Genomic DNA, 15842 nt, shown 5'->3' on the forward strand with positions numbered 1-15842 from the left:
GCAACTCAAAACTTCAAACCTAAACTCCAATCCTCCTGTAAAAACAAAAAAACAATTTCAATAGCAAAAAACATCCATCTCATGGAGAAAATGAGTGATTTGGGAAAGAACATTGGTCTATGCTTATAAAATAGTGATTCTTTATAGCTAGAAATTCATTTTCTGAGCCGATAAAAATGTTTTAAAAAAGTCTACTTCGACTATTTCTTCCCTATGATGGTGCTCTGTCTTTATGCAAAAAATCAGAAACATGTAATGATTCAAACTCAAGGAAATCTCAAAAAAACCTCATTTGGGCATATTTTGGCCCACATTGACTCAAAAACTGTTTTACGAAAATCGAGCTCCGTCACATTCGAGGGTTTGCCATTTTAATTATTTGTGCAATATATCAGAAAAATTAAATGAGCTAATCTGGAGAAAAGCTCATAAGCAAACGAACGAACGAACGAATGATAATCAAAGGCAGAGATTTTGGAGGAAAAAAAATTCAACAATAAAATTTCAGTAGCTTCGGCTTCTATTTTGAAACACTCCGCAATCTCTTCCTGGGAAAAATTAAAACTACCATTCTAAGATACATGCCTTGACTTCACTTTTTACCGAAAACTGCCATAGAGATGTTCATTCCACCTCCAGCCTTCATTAGTTCATTATAGAGTTTGGGGGGGGGGGGAGATTGGTTACCGGTGATATTCAATAAAACGGCAACCACAGAAAGGACACACATCAATGTTTAGCAAAATACTTTCTACATCCAGTTTGCCACTTAAACATTTACTTAAAACTTTCCGATCACAACCGATGCATACACGGTAGGTTTTTAACTTACACGCACGTAACGTAAGTGCGCATCGTACGTATTTATGTCCATTTCTGCATTTCTCTTGTTGTACGCCCGTAAGACAAATATCAGCCCCACAATACGGACAATGCTCGCGGAACTGTTCCCATAGGTTCTGTTGCAAAGTCGACTCGACAGAAAGTTCGGTATTTATCAAATGTGAAGTTTCATAGTTTTTATCTAATATCTCGTTAGCTTTGCTAGACGTTTCGCTACCAGGGACGTCTTTCGATTGATGTAATGTTTCTTGCTCATCAAGTGATGACACTGCATTCTTGCCACGAGTCACATCCTCGTCGCTATGGATATTGGATACCATTTCCGAACACTCGTCATCTTTGAATGCTATGAAAGCTCTTTTAGCGAGGTCTCTACCTTCATCTGTCGTGTCGTATCGCAAAATGAAGTCGCAAATCAGACGGAGTGATAACGATCCTGGTAAGAATAGAAAAGACAAAGTAATTGATATATTAAAGAATGAAATATATCATGAAATAAGCCGAAAAAACATCACTATCCCATTAAGCTGTTTTTCTCAACTCTGTATAGAGGGCTAAATTTTTCCATATAAGCTCGGGAATTAAGAGATAAAGGACTAGAGAAAAGTTTTTAAATTTTGAATTGCTATTTAAAATCCATTCTCTTTGATTGCACAATGATTTTAATTTTCTCTGCCTTTTCCAACCAATGCTTTAAATGTATTAAACTATATAATACCGTTGAAAAGATATTTCAGAGAGCAGTGAAAGCAAAAAATAAGGTTTTTAGACTCTAATGAGCTATTTCAAGAGGCTACAAACTTCTTTGCAAGAAATTTGCGGTTTATCCGAAATCAAGAGGTTCCAAAGAACCTATACCAAAAATGAAGTACAAGTAAATCGTAAAAAATTCATTTTTTCACTTCATTCTTCATTTTCTAAAATTTGAATTATTTTTCTTAAAAATCAAATCGCTCTGAATTATCTTTTAAACGGTATATAAAATGCTAGAATTGAAGCATCGGCTTAAAAATGACAAGCACGTTTAAAGTGAATGGTATATGTATATGGTATATATAATATTTTTTCAATCAGTTTATCCCCTTTGCCATTAAAAGCTAGACATGTTTTTTTTCTATAAGCAAAACGTTTATAAGCATACGCAGGCTCAGTTTTTGGTACCTGAACAATGGCTCTATTGTTTATGAACGATAGAATACTAAGCATAATGCAAACCTGATATAGGAGTAGACACGTGCTTATAAAAAAAACATTTAGTCAAAAGCTGTGCAGTGCTTTTATATACACGCACTTCTTTCGAGGGACGTCCCTCATTAGACGCACACGTCTTTCGAACGCACAAGTCTTTCTGAGGCACACGTCTTTCGATCAAGGGACGGACGGCGCTTTCATGTGTATGGAAACCCCAACTGATTGTAAGACAATTGTTAGGGTTGCAAGATAAGAAAAAACAACAAAAACAAAGAAAAATAGAGGTAGTACCTTCATCTGTGAGGACAAGCCATTCATTTTCATGCAATTGAAGAAATTTACACAACATTTCTTTGAAGAATTGGATTTCAATGGCTTTGTTGATTTTTTTGATGACTTCATCTTCAATTTTATTGACGTTTGATGTCCATGTTTTCTTCACTTCCTCGTTTGTTAAAGCGTTTGCTCTGAAACGAAAATCCCATTCTTTGGTCTATGCTTTGAAAGTCTAGAAAGCGTTCGCTCTGAAACGAAAATCCCATTCTTTGGTCTGTGCTTTGAAAGTCTAGAAAGCGTTCGCTCTGAAATGAAAACCCATTCTTTGGTCTATGCTTTGAAAGTCTAGAAAGCGTTCGCTCTGAAATGAAAACCCATTCTTTGGTCTATGCTTTGAAAGTCTAGAAAGCGTTCGCTCTGAAATGAAAACCCATTCTTTGGTCTATGCTTTGAAAGTCTAGAAAGCGTTCGCTCTGAAACGAAAATCCTATTCTTTGGTCTATGCTTTGAAAGTCTAGAAAGTGTTCGCTCTGAAACGAAAATCCCATTTTTTGGTCTATGCTTTGAAAGTCTAGAAAGCGTTTGCTCTGAAATGAAAATCCCATTCTCTGTCTATGCTTTGAAAGTCTAGAAAGCGTTCGCTCTGAAACGAAAACCCCATTCTTTGGTCTATGCTCTGAAATAAAAATCCCATTCTTTGTCTATGCTTTGAAAGTCTAGAAAGCGTTCGCTCTGAAACGAAAATCCCATTCTTTGGTCTATGCTCTGAAATAAAAATCCCATTCTTTGTCTATGCTTTAAAAGTCTAGAAAGCGTTCACTCTGAAACGAAAACCCATTCTTTGGTCTATGCTTTGAAAGTCTAGAAAGCGTTCGCTCTGAAATGAAAACCCATTCTTTGGTCTATGCTTTGAAAGTCTAGAAAGCGTTCGCTCTGAAACGAAAATCCTATTCTTTGGTCTATGCTTTGAAAGTCTAGAAAGTGTTCGCTCTGAAACGAAAATCCCATTTTTTGGTCTATGCTTTGAAAGTCTAGAAAGCGTTTGCTCTGAAATGAAAATCCCATTCTCTGTCTATGCTTTGAAAGTCTAGAAAGCGTTCGCTCTGAAACGAAAACCCCATTCTTTGGTCTATGCTCTGAAATAAAAATCCCATTCTTTGTCTATGCTTTGAAAGTCTAGAAAGCGTTCGCTCTGAAACGAAAATCCCATTCTTTGGTCTATGCTCTGAAATAAAAATCCCATTCTTTGTCTATGCTTTAAAAGTCTAGAAAGCGTTCGCTCTGAAATGAAAACCCATTCTTTGGTCTATGCTTTGAAAGTCTAGAAAGCGTTCGCTCTGAAACGAAAATCCCATTCTTTGTCTATGCTTTAAAAGTCTAGAAAGCGTTCGCTCTGAAACGAAAATCCCATTCTTTGTCTATGCTTTGAAAGTCTAGAAAGCGTTCACTCTGAAATGAAAACCCCATTCTTTGATCTATGCTTTGAAAGTCTAGAAAGCGTTCACTCTGAAATGAAAATCCCATTCTTTGGTCTATGCTTTGAAAGTCTAGAAAGCGTTCGCTCTGAAACGAAAAACCCATTCTTTGGTCTATGCTTTGAAAGTCTAGAAAACGTTCGCTCTGAAACGAAAATCCTATTCTTTGGTCTATGCTTTGAAAGTCTAGAAAGCGTTTGCTCTGAAATGAAAATCCCATTCGTTGGTCTATGCTTTGAGAAAGTCTGGAAAGCGTTCGCTCTGAAATGAAAATCCCATTCTTTGGTCTATGCTTTGAAAGTCTAAAAAGCGTTCGCTCTGAAATGAAAATCCGATTCTTTGGTCTTTCTTTTGAAAGTCTAGAAAGCGTTCACTCTGAAATGAAACACCAGGTAAAGAATAGTAATTTTAGATTACCCACACTGCATTGCTTTAGCAGCTACTGACCTCATTCCAGTAGTTTGCATGTATCGCACTCGATTGAAATAAAGATAAATCTGCAGCTTTCGAGTGGATAGATCGTATGACTCTGGTGCTTCACAAAACGGATGTAAAACGTTTGGTAGGATGAAATTCTCCGCCGTTGAAATGAGAAAATATTCGCACACAATAATGTCCATGTCAATTTCTTCGTTTAGGAGAAGCTGTGCAATGTCTTCAGTGCTTAAGAACGGTAAAAAACAGACCTGGAAAATGGGGAGAGAAATGTCAAGGATAAAATGTAAAGCATTTCTCTCTGGAGAGTTTAATATAGAGGTATACATTGTGTCGCAAAAAGAAGGGGCAAGGTAAAATAAAATCCTCAAAACTCATTATAACTGGGCTTACAATACCTTATTAAGGGAAGAAATTTTCGCGAGAAGAAATTTTCGCGGAATTTAATTTCGCGAATCAGAGTTTCAAAATGGCAAATTCCCCGGAATTTAATTTCACGAATGAGCCGATTTCAAAAGTTTCACGGAATTTAATTTCGCGATTGAGAAGAAGTTATCAACTTAGATTAACTTTTAAGCATCACGGAGTTGTTTATATTTGTTTATATTTGATAAAAAATACACGTTATAATGCTTAAAAATCAATTGTGTCCATCCCTTTTGGTAATACCTGGTCAAAAACAACAAAATAAAAGAAGAAGAAAAAAAATCGAATTTCGCGGAATTTAATTTCGCGAATTACGCCCAAATTCACGAAATTAAATTCCGCGAAAATTTCTTCCCTTAAGGTAATTGAAATTAAAATTCTAAAATTAAAATTCTCTGTTCGATCAAAACTGAATAGGTTTTGGAGAAATATAAAGGCTTAATAAGGGCTGGCGTAAGGAATCGGTATTAAAATTGGAGTTGGGCTGAATTTGAAAAAGAGCTTTGGCGTTATAAGGGCCGATAAGGTATTGAATTAGGTCTAAATTTAATTTAATCCTGAATTAGTCGTCTATGGCAAGGTCTTCACTAACCATACTGGGGATATTGATTTTCAAGGATATTTGAGTTTTTATGATATAGAAATGAAGCGCTGACAATACGAGATAATTTGTTCGTTTATGTTTAAAAATACTGGGTAATCAAATGGAAGGATATAATATAATCATATCCTTTAATCATAGGCGATAAATCGCATATCGATGAACAAATAATATGTACCTCCATTTGTTTGACGAAAGAGGATTGAAGAAGCAATAGCCTTGAAGGGCAAGACACACGAACGAACATACACAGTGATGGATCAGCGGCTAAACCACAACACCGGAATCCTCTTAATATGTTGCTATCACAAAATGGGTTGATCTCATCCTCTGCAACAAAAGAGAATGCACAGTATGAAAACGTTGTTGTGTATACAATTAGATATTATATTATGATATTAATGATAATTGAAAACCTATTGAAAATCATTTCCATTTAAAAAACGATCAATTTTCTGTTCGACATTTTTCATTTTCGTGGGTCGTCCGGTATCTTATAAAAACCTGGATTCCAAATCTCTACATCCCTGAAGAAAGTAAAACTTTGAGAAAACACTCTTGATTGTAATAAAAACAAAAACATACCAATATCAACATACTGAGTAGCACCATGGCTTGCAGTCACAATGAACCTGTCTTTGACAGTTTGCAAGGAGACAATGGGAGAACTGTGGCATGTTGGTGCTTGCTCACACGATACTGATCGCAGAGGTTCGATGGAGAGTTCACGGAATATCAGTATCTCTGTTCCTTTGATCGCAATTAAATTCAAACGACCAAGCTAAAAGTAACAAAAGAATAAAAATCTTTATTCTCTTCTTCGCCAGTTATATTTGTATGTCCGAAAAACCACAAGAGATGGAATCAGATAGGAATGGATACTCTTTCACGCTTTTACTTTTTATTTACACGAATATTTTTAACCTAATGATGCCATTTTTACAGTTTTTGTACCTGCATACCGCCAACTCTCCCAAATATTAATCAATACTTTCACAAAAATGTCAAAACTTTTTACTTTTACATTTAAATGCATTACATGAATTCCGAACGAAGAAGCCATTGTATATGAATATATTTTTCAAACGATTTTCATTTAGCTGATGATTGTCTCGATGTGGGCGGCACGAAACTTAAAGTTCTAAACAATAAATCAAAGTCTCTTTCTTTCAATTTGCTATGCATTACATGTTAAATTCAAGTTGAACAGTAACCCTAACATTTTTCCAAAAAGAAATTGATCAACCAAATGAAGTAAATTTTTCTCTATACAAATTTGATATAAATTTGATATAAATTAAGTTTTTTCCGGACCTGCTTTCTAAAAAGTTTTTTGTATCTTCGTATTCAAATTCGGTTAATACTAATTCATCTTGAATAGAACTTCAATTTTGGAAATCAAAGTCAACGAAAGTTTGAGATAAAAATCTCCTGGTAGTCAGAGGCAGGATGAAATGCATTTGCAAAAGTGCAAAATGGTATTTCATAGTAGAACCAAGGACGGCCTAGACTAGTAAACTAGTCGGTTGTTACTTATACTAAAACTGTCAATCAAATAATGTAAACACTAATTAAATATTCAGCGCGCGTGACAGAAAAGGAAAATAACCGACTAGAAGCTTCTTCCAACGCCTTTTTTTCTTCACCCAAATTCGTAAGGAGAGACATACAGATTTCTGTATGTCTGACCCGTGCGGGATTGCATTTATTTTTCTGTCTGTTTATTGTATTTTTTGAAATGCTCATTTATTTACATGTTCCCATGTTTAATGTTACTATGAAATATCATTTAGTCAAAAAAGTTGGATGGATTCTCAAAAACCTAAAAAAGGTTGTAAAATTAAACAACGTTTTTTGAGGGAAGAAGCTTCTAGTCGTTGAAATTCAGAAAAGACACGCAACCTCATATCTTCGATTCTTTTTATTTGAAGCTTGAATTTTTTGTATATGGGTCTGTTTTCAACGACTAGTTTACTAGTCTAAGGACGGCCATACAATACCCTTCCAATAAAATACGAAAGCCAACCCTCTCTCAAGTTAAGACAGTCGGATGTTTACCGTTCAGGGAAGACCTCTTGGGGAGAGCTCTAAGAATACACCAAAAATTCACGGGGTCTCTAAAGTTTCAGTAAAATTCATGGGGTTAATCCCAAGAATTATAAGCTCAACATAGGAAGGAAAGGATGTATAATTTCATCTGAATAATAAGCATAACATTCTCAAGAATACAAAACCTACTTTAGTTCGGATGAAAGCGAGGTTAGTGACGGAGATTTCATCAATATCGTCCCAAATGTTGTGTTTATCAACAAAACTGATGGTTTGTTGTCCATTCCCCTCGGTATTGTAATTGACACGAAAATGCAATAGAGTGACAGTGCCCTGTGTGTAACCAACTGCTATCAAAACTGAAAAGGTAGAAGAATCAACATTATTTTGCTAAAGTAGAGTATAGAATTTTGAGATTGAAAAAAAACTCTTTATGTATATTTCTCTGAGATTGAAACTCAGTGTGAGACAGAAGAGTTCTTTGAAAACTGAGAGATAAATGACTCCTTGTGCTTTGATTATGTGTAGGGATGGCCTTTATGATTGGCGTAGATGGCCTTGATTATGGCCTTGATTATGGGCGGGTGTGGCCTTGGTGATGGGCGAGGGTGGCCTTGATGATGGGCGTGGATACAGGGAAAAGTATGGAAATTTGCAGTCTTGAAATAACGCAGTGTCATTTTAAAAGTTCTTTATCATACCATCGTTTGTAGAATATTGAAACCATGATGAGGAAAAGGGCCATGTTGTTTTGGTGTCATAAACAAATGCTACTTCCAAATCATTCTTGGACGCGTGACGCTTATGGTACGTCAAGTTCCACAGAAAAAGATGACCAGTACGACTAGCTGTACAAAACATGTATTTGCCATGACAGCAAGAAGCAAAATTGATGAAATAGTTTGTGTAGTACATATTCTCAGGGTGCTGGTTGACTAAACAATCATTACAAGTCCATACCAAAGGACACCACGCAAAAGTCACAGTGTATAACAAACGTTTTCTGCGGCAGTATTCTTGCATTTCATACTGCAAATCCTTCTCTGTACACTTCTCCTCTATCCCACCTGTAAACCATGCATTCTGTTTCAGGTAATCTTGTAAATGTTTTGTCACAGGGAAAGTTGGTTCCCATTTTCCAAGCATATTGGAGAGGGTGTGAATGTAGATTTCCCCATTGGCTGATTGTGTTGCTAGGATTGATCTGGTCGAAAACAAGAAAAGAATTTTAGCGAGGAGAAAGAAATACTGGCTTTCTTAGCAGAAAGCTGTTTAGTGTTTAGTGTAAAACACCCCCGTCTCACAGACCCACTGGGACCCCTTCCAACTGGAAAAATTGGCCAAATTATCATCCCTGGTGGAAAATTATCATTCAATTTGTGTCCCCACTGAAAATAATCAAATAAACCAATCCTCACTGATAAAGATTGTGCTATTTTTCACATCCCCACTGAATTTTCTGATATTAAAAACAAAAGACTTAAATCCCTGGCCATAAAAAATATGGGAATATCAGCATCCCCATCGAGTTTGTGTCTGTTATCCACACTGGCTGAAAAAATCCTACCGAGAAGGGGGTGCGTAAAATGAAGTGGATTAGAGTGAATCTTTTGAAAATAAGATTTTCTCGATTTTGAGCATTTTAACGCTAGTTTGTTAAAAAATTCTAAAAATCAAGACATAGTTTTGAGGAGATAGATACCAAAAGAATCTCTCCGACATTTGCAAATGGGGAGAAGTAGGTTTTTCTATAATTAATACTAAAAAACTTGGGAAGCAAATAAAAACAAATATGCAAAATATGCGATCAACCTTCCATCTGAAGTGCATCCAAGAGGTGACCAATGTAAGTTGGAATAACAATCAGGATCTGTATACACACTTCGATCTCTCACTGTCCCATAATCCAACACAAACTGTTGACGTTCCTTAAAACCACCATTGCCAAACTCATCTGGTGAAATACCAACATCTCCACATTGGAAAGGTGTTATTGGAATAACTGATGAATCAAATGTTAGACCAAACTCTTCACCTGGTTGTCGCCTCTTTGTACTGTTGTTGAAGGACTGTTAAATATTATTGAGTTAAGGAAAAACAAGTGATACTTTTATGGACCTACCTGGTTATCAAAACTAATCAATGAACATTGAAACGATGAAACACATAAGGCATAACTGGTCAAAATACAAAAAAATATAATGAAAACATTGGGAGAAACTATCAACACTATTGAAAAAGACTTTTGAAAAAGAAATAAAAAAGCTATTAAAAACGCTTTTTTTATAAAAACATTTCATTATCAGAAAAATGCACAGCTTAATAAAGGTTTCTAGAAAACTCAAACCATTGCCCTCCACTGTGACATTTTCATTAAAAAAAAACTAATAAAAATAATAACATGGCTGAAAAAATTGATCTATGCTTATAAATAGCAATTCTTATAGATAAAGATTCGTTTTTTGAGCTGAAAAAATTTTTTTGCGAAAATCTGCTTCAGCCATCTTTTACCAATGATGTTATCCTTTCATGCAAAAAAATAATTATCCAATTTTTCACTAAGTCTTATTAAAAACGCTTTTTTAGCTGTTTTTTGGCTGAAATGTGCTCTGTCACATTTTGGCCACCACCATTTTGCACCTTTGTACCAAAAATCAAAATATTCATATGATTCAATCCTGAGAAAAGTTGGTAAAAGACGAACGGACGGACGAACACAGGTTAATTTATAGGACCTCCATTACAGTTGAAATTATAAAGTACCCGCAAAAAATTTGAAATCTTTCCTCAATCTGCAAAAAATTTTAAATTTCTATCGGTAAATAGGACACTATCATTGTTTTCCTGTGAATACTTTTGAATTTTTATTCCTGTCGTTTAAAAGATCTATTATGCTTCATACAGAGACTAAAGTCTATTCACGATAAGTGTGCACTCTTTTTTCTTTTACCTATAACTTTTGAAGGAATTCTTTAATCTTTATAAATTTGGTATCATTGGAAAGATATTAGTGAGTGAAACAATTTGAAATAAAACAAGTGATACTTTTATGGACCTACCTGGATATGCATTTAACAAATATAATTGATATCTACGTGAGCATGACCGTTAAACAATCACTCAGAACACAAATAGTGACGATCTATTAAAATTAGTCGTTTGTTTCTTATAAAAAAAACCTTTAGAAACCAAAATTTCATGCTCTTGAAATAATCTTTCATATTCAAGACTTCGTGAGCAAAATACAATGATCCAATATTTCACAAAGTCCAAAAAACCTTTTTTTAGCCGTTTTTTGGCCCAAATTTGCCCAAAAACATTTTTTTTCAAAAATCGGGCTCCGTCACATTTGATGGTTTAAAGTTATGCATCTTTTTGCAAAAAATCATAAAGAATGAAAGAGCCAATCTCGAGAAAAGCTAATACCTAAATAATTGATAATGTGCTTATAAAGAAATATCGAATTTGGCCAGTTTTTCTATAAAAACACGCTAAGCAACCAAAATTTTATGTCTAAACACACATACTCTCTAAAAGTAAGCCCTCATGAGCAAAAAAAACATCTATCTCATAAAAAAATTGAGTAATTTGACTAAGAACATTGATGTATGCTTATTAATAGTGATTCTTATAGATAAACATGCGTTTTTTGAGCCAACAAATTTTTTTTGCAAAAATCTGCTTGAGCCATCTTTTACCTATGATGGTACCCTACTTTCATACAAAAAATCAGAAAAAATTAATGACCCAATTTTTCACAAAGTCTAAAAAACCCGTTTTTAGCCGTTTTTTGGCCCAAATTGGCCCAAAATTCACATTTTGTCACATTTTGGCCACCACCATTTTGCACCTTTGTACCAAAAATCAAAAGATTCCTATGATTCAATCCTGAGAGAAGTTTGTAACAGACGAACGAACGAACGGACAGACGAACAAACACAGGTTAATTTATAGGACCTCCACCGGGGTAGGTCCAAAAATATTTAAAAAAATTCTAAAAATGAAGATGAAAATGAAGAAGTTAAAAAAATGAAGATCTTGTAGAAAAGTGCTATGATTTTTACTGATGTGATCATCCTTGATCATCGAACGTCGTCACTGTGAAAAAATTTCTCAAAAATAATCTATCAGTCATAAGATATCAAACAAAGTTATAAGCTGATTCAGGCTGATTGACGTCTAAAAACGCTGTTTTTTGCTGTTTTTTGGGGTCAATCACTTATTAACTTTATATCATAACTTTATATTGATTAAATATTTTAATGAAATTTCTTCACAGCGATGACCTCCTAAGATCAAAGAATCTCTCGTCATTTTTTTTTCTTCATTTTCATCGTCATTTTTAGAATTTTTTTAAAGATTTTTTTATTTCAAATTGTTCCACTTACTTGCCAAATTTATAAAGATTGAAGAATTCCTTCAAAAGTTATAGATAAAAGAAAAAAGAGTGCACACTTATCGTGAATAGACTTTAGTATTTTTATTCGAAAAGTGCAAAAAAGGGGTGACGAATTGAAGAGAAGAATGAAGTATCATTTTTATCAAGGAATGTCCGAAGAGGAAATGTTCAACTACCATATCAAAATTTTGAAAGTTTTGAATTTTGCGGATAGGCCCAACCGCGGTAAGGTAAGACTAGCCTAGTTTCTAATCCTGATATAGGAGTTTAAGCTTAGGCTGCTAGATTAACCTACTTTTTCAGGAACTTGCAAAGTGATTGCAAAAAGAACGAATAAAAAATCTTTTTTTTTGGATGAATTATTCAAATTTTTATTTTTAATTAATTTGACTCTATGATGGAGAAAATAAACGAAGGAGAGTAAATTTGTGACGTAGATAGTGTGTTTCTGTTTCCCCTCCTCTTTCTTTTAATAACAAATTTCTCCGAATAACTCACAAATATCTGCTCTTTTTCGCCAGCAATTTTTAGAACAGAGATCGTCCATTTTCCAAGAAGGCACTAATTCTATATTCAGAACAGATCGTATTTCAGCCAAGTATCTAGATAAACTGGACAAAACTAATGAACAGATCAAATTTTCTGAAGGAAAAAAAGCAGATCGACTTTCCTGTTTAATAATTATGAAATCTCTCTCTTTTTACCAAAAATCTTGTTTAACAGATGTTGTTTAAAAAGTAGAGAAGCACGTTACGTCACAGATTTAAAAAGAAGCGGAATTTTCAAAAAACTTTCAATAATATATAGCTTGTTTTGATCGTCTTGTTCTAAATTTTCTAAATGTAACAAAAAATGTGTGACAAAAATTTGGGCTGACGTCCCCTTTAAATCTACAATTTTTTTAAACTAACGTCTTTTCTTTCCAAATCCAATAAACTAACGTCTTTCCCCCCTATATGTCCTTTTGACCTCAAAACCCATTCCCCCCTGAATCCAGGGGGAGACACTATGGGTGGTGGGCGGTGGGCGTTCTCTAATTCTACAATTAGCATCCGGTCATTTTGAATGAAAACAAAGTTAAAATATCATACAGTTCCATGTTTTGACCAACAGTCCCAAGTGAGAGCAGTTGACAGAACCATCCAACCATAACCAGACCCCTCAAAAGTTGAGTGTGTATAATGATGACTCGACTTCATTTTGTTTCATTTTGTTGACTGTTGAATGACAAGGTGCACCTCGAAAATTATCAAAGAAAAGGAAAGCCTTGGAAAAGGATACGGAAGTATCAGAAAAGAGTACAGTACAGAACTGGATCGAAAATTTCCGGTCCGAAACATCATTTTTTTAGCGCCACACTCCAGCTGGCAGCGCAGCAATAACGAGTACTTTGGGCATCGAGCTTTATTTCTATTTGGCTGAGTTGCAGGGACTTTGAGGCTTATTTTCGCAACTATAGACGCTTTTAATGAGCGCCCAGTCAGCAACTTGGACTGACTACCCAATTCCCCTCATATTGCATGGGCTGACCCGGGCAAAGGTTCATTCACTACTGTTCACTAGTGAACTGCTGCGAGTGGGAATCGAACCTCAGTCGCCTTGTGCAGCAACCAAGGTCAATGAAAACTATACCACAATGCCTCTATTTATCAGTTTGGGTAAGTCGGGTCTAGATATAAACCAGTCGAAGCCGCGTTGGTCACAACACAAGGCAACACTCGAGTCGAAAATACGAAAATATGGTGATGGCATTGAGCATGGGTTGGTGTTGGTCTTGACTGAAGAAAAAGAAGCAAAGTACCAGATTTTTGAGAAGCGAATTTATGAGCAAAGCAGTTTTGCTATATTGTGTGCACGTACCTTTAACTTCTATCCCAAGCGAAAATCTGCTATAAAATTTGCTATATAAATCACATCTTCAAACCGATGATTTTATCAAAATGGCCTTGAATTGTTTGGCTTGAAGCCACGAAAACTTTCTCGGTTTGATAGCTAGGACTGGGAAAAATGCCTTTTTAAAATGGTGTACCTTAGCAGTGTGAACAGCAACAAAATTACCGGAAGCCGAATCTGAAGTTAATTCTTTGTTTATTTTGTTGTTAAATGGAAAGAAATTAGTTTGAACGGTGACAGAAAGGATCTTTATAATCCCTTGACTTTTATTTTAACAGCAAGTATTTTAAGTATATAATCAAATAAGGTCAATCAATATAGCGGCTTCATTAGAGCTGGAGGGATTTTTATTAGAGTGTCTCTTTATTTTGCTAGCAACTTGCGAATTGAGACGTGGAGTCTGGATCGCTTCGCAACCCTTATACAATACGGCTAGTTGTGAGTGACGTTATGTGGGGTGGGTGGGTGTTTTAGCTGAACTTAAAATCATCAATTTGTGAGTCACAAGTGTTTCAACCGGTATTCCAACGAAGCCATATTTTGATTTGTACAAAAATTTCGCCCGCTCAAATCAAAATAACAAAATGGTCAATCTCACTAAAGCAAAACATTGCCGCCACGGCAATGCCCTGGATAAAAAATTCTGGTCACGTGACCATCCGTGATTTTAGACGGTTTTTAAAGTTCTACACTAACACGCGGGAACCAGCTAGAAAAAGAAAGAAAAAACCAGGGGTCAAGTTAAATTTTTCTCCCTTCTTGCGGCAAACATAAAATACTTTAAGAGGCCATTATTTAAGAAAGGGGTGTTATATCATAAATAAATTATGTAAAGTAAGTGATATTTTAAGTAACAAGTTCATTAAACAATTTTATTTTGAAGTTTTTTTTTAAAAACAAAACCCCCTGCTATATGATAATTTCATTTTCTTAACTTATGGACCCATTTGGAAGTATTTACAGATCATTTGGTAGTGTAGTTGCAGCCTATACAAGAATTGGAATCTAAAGTCTGAAGTCGTAACTCCTTGCCAGTGACCCCCAGAGAAATTTTTAGTCGGCAGACAATGACTTTAGGTTGGTTTGGAAATCATTTTATTTTGAAATGTAATCTTCACTTTAGATGAATACTTTTATTTATTTGGATTCCTGAAAGGTTCAAGGTTTGTTTACATTTTATTTCAAATTATTTCATTGATTTATTGAGCTGCAATAGCTAATTGAAAAACAAAGATTTTTGATAGTTATCAGCATGGGCTTGGCCGCCATTTTGAATTTTGATTTTTTTTCTCCTGTACTCAGCAATTTACAGGTTGTTCGTACTACGCGATTTGGCTTACGCGTAACACTTGTGTGGAGTGGAGTAAGGGGTCACTCGCATATCGTTTTTTCCTGCAACTAACGTCATTGTGACGCTATCTGAAGAACCCCCCCACCCCCCTTTCTTAGAGCGTCATTTACATAAATATATATACCAAAAATCGATGAAAGTAATTTTTCTTCTTTATTACAGATATTGATATTCCAGCCACATTGATTTTTGTGCTTCGTTTCGCACGGTCTTAAAACAAGTGGTTTTGACTTATGACTTTCACATTTGTTTGTCCCCAGACAAACGGCTCGTTGTTTTGTCATATTTATGTAGACGGTCCGTCAGTGCGGCCCTTGTATATCAAAATATGGCCCATCTATTTTTTATTGCGGTACCTCTGTTTTTATGATTAGGGAGATAATAACATATTGCTACAAACGTAACGGAAGGGTATTAGATATCATCTTCTGTTATATTTTATGCGTTTGAATTAAGATGACAGGTGTAGCGAAGGATGGAATACAAAATGTTACAGGTTTAAAAATCGATATTCTGTTGAAATTTCTTAGCGCCATAGGCTCTGACCCCCCCCACCCCCTCGCGTCACAATGACGTTAGTTGCAGGAAACATCGATATGTGGGTGACCCCTAACCAACCCCTTAAAATAATCTAAAATGTACATAAAATGAAAAGATACCAAAACATGAATGACATTGTCAGTCAAAATTGCAATTCTTCCATCAAATGACCATTTGACAGCATTTGGCCAAGAACAACCTGTGCTTAATGTGAAACTGTGGACTGAAGGGTCTTTCTCTTGATCTTCATAAACTTCGTCAACTGCTTGGTCCGCCATATTCATTGCCATGCGTCCCCAACCATGCGGACCCATCTACATCGGTCTTTGGGAGCCAGTACCTTAAAAACTGCTGAGTATGCAA

General features: G+C 35.3%; 1 protein-coding gene across 1 annotated transcript; it reads right to left on the reverse strand.

Annotated features, from left to right (window-relative positions):
* Positions 1-502: 502 nt before the first annotated feature.
* Positions 503-15821, reverse strand: LOC136797943 (uncharacterized). The gene is made up of 9 exons (XM_067054527.1): positions 15599-15821; positions 9109-9365; positions 7998-8500; positions 7486-7655; positions 5833-6028; positions 5426-5577; positions 4233-4471; positions 2326-2501; positions 503-1279 (listed from the first exon to the last, which is right to left on the reverse strand). The coding sequence occupies exons 1-9, from the start codon at positions 15791-15793 to the stop codon at positions 684-686; spliced, it is 2484 nt and encodes an 827-aa protein (XP_066910628.1). The 5' UTR covers positions 15794-15821; the 3' UTR covers positions 503-683.
* Positions 15822-15842: the final 21 nt, after the last annotated feature.

This window comes from Clytia hemisphaerica, unplaced genomic scaffold, assembly GCF_902728285.1.
Source record: "Clytia hemisphaerica strain Z4C2 unplaced genomic scaffold, Clytia hemisphaerica genome assembly, whole genome shotgun sequence".
NCBI classification, from domain to species: Eukaryota; Metazoa; Cnidaria; class Hydrozoa; order Leptothecata; family Clytiidae; genus Clytia; species Clytia hemisphaerica.

Bases quoted from the DNA above. Each gene is read 5' to 3' on its own strand.
- LOC136797943 (XM_067054527.1), bottom strand. From the start codon at position 15,793: ATGGGTCCGCATGGTTGGGGACGCATGGCAATGAATATGGCGGACCAA. The intron at 9,366-15,598 runs GTATCTTTTCAT...AATATTTAACAG, and splicing joins ACAATGTCATTCATGTTTTG to TCCTTCAACAACAGTACAAA. The intron at 1,280-2,325 runs GTACTACCTCTA...TATTCTTACCAG, and splicing joins GCTTGTCCTCACAGATGAAG to GATCGTTATCACTCCGTCTG.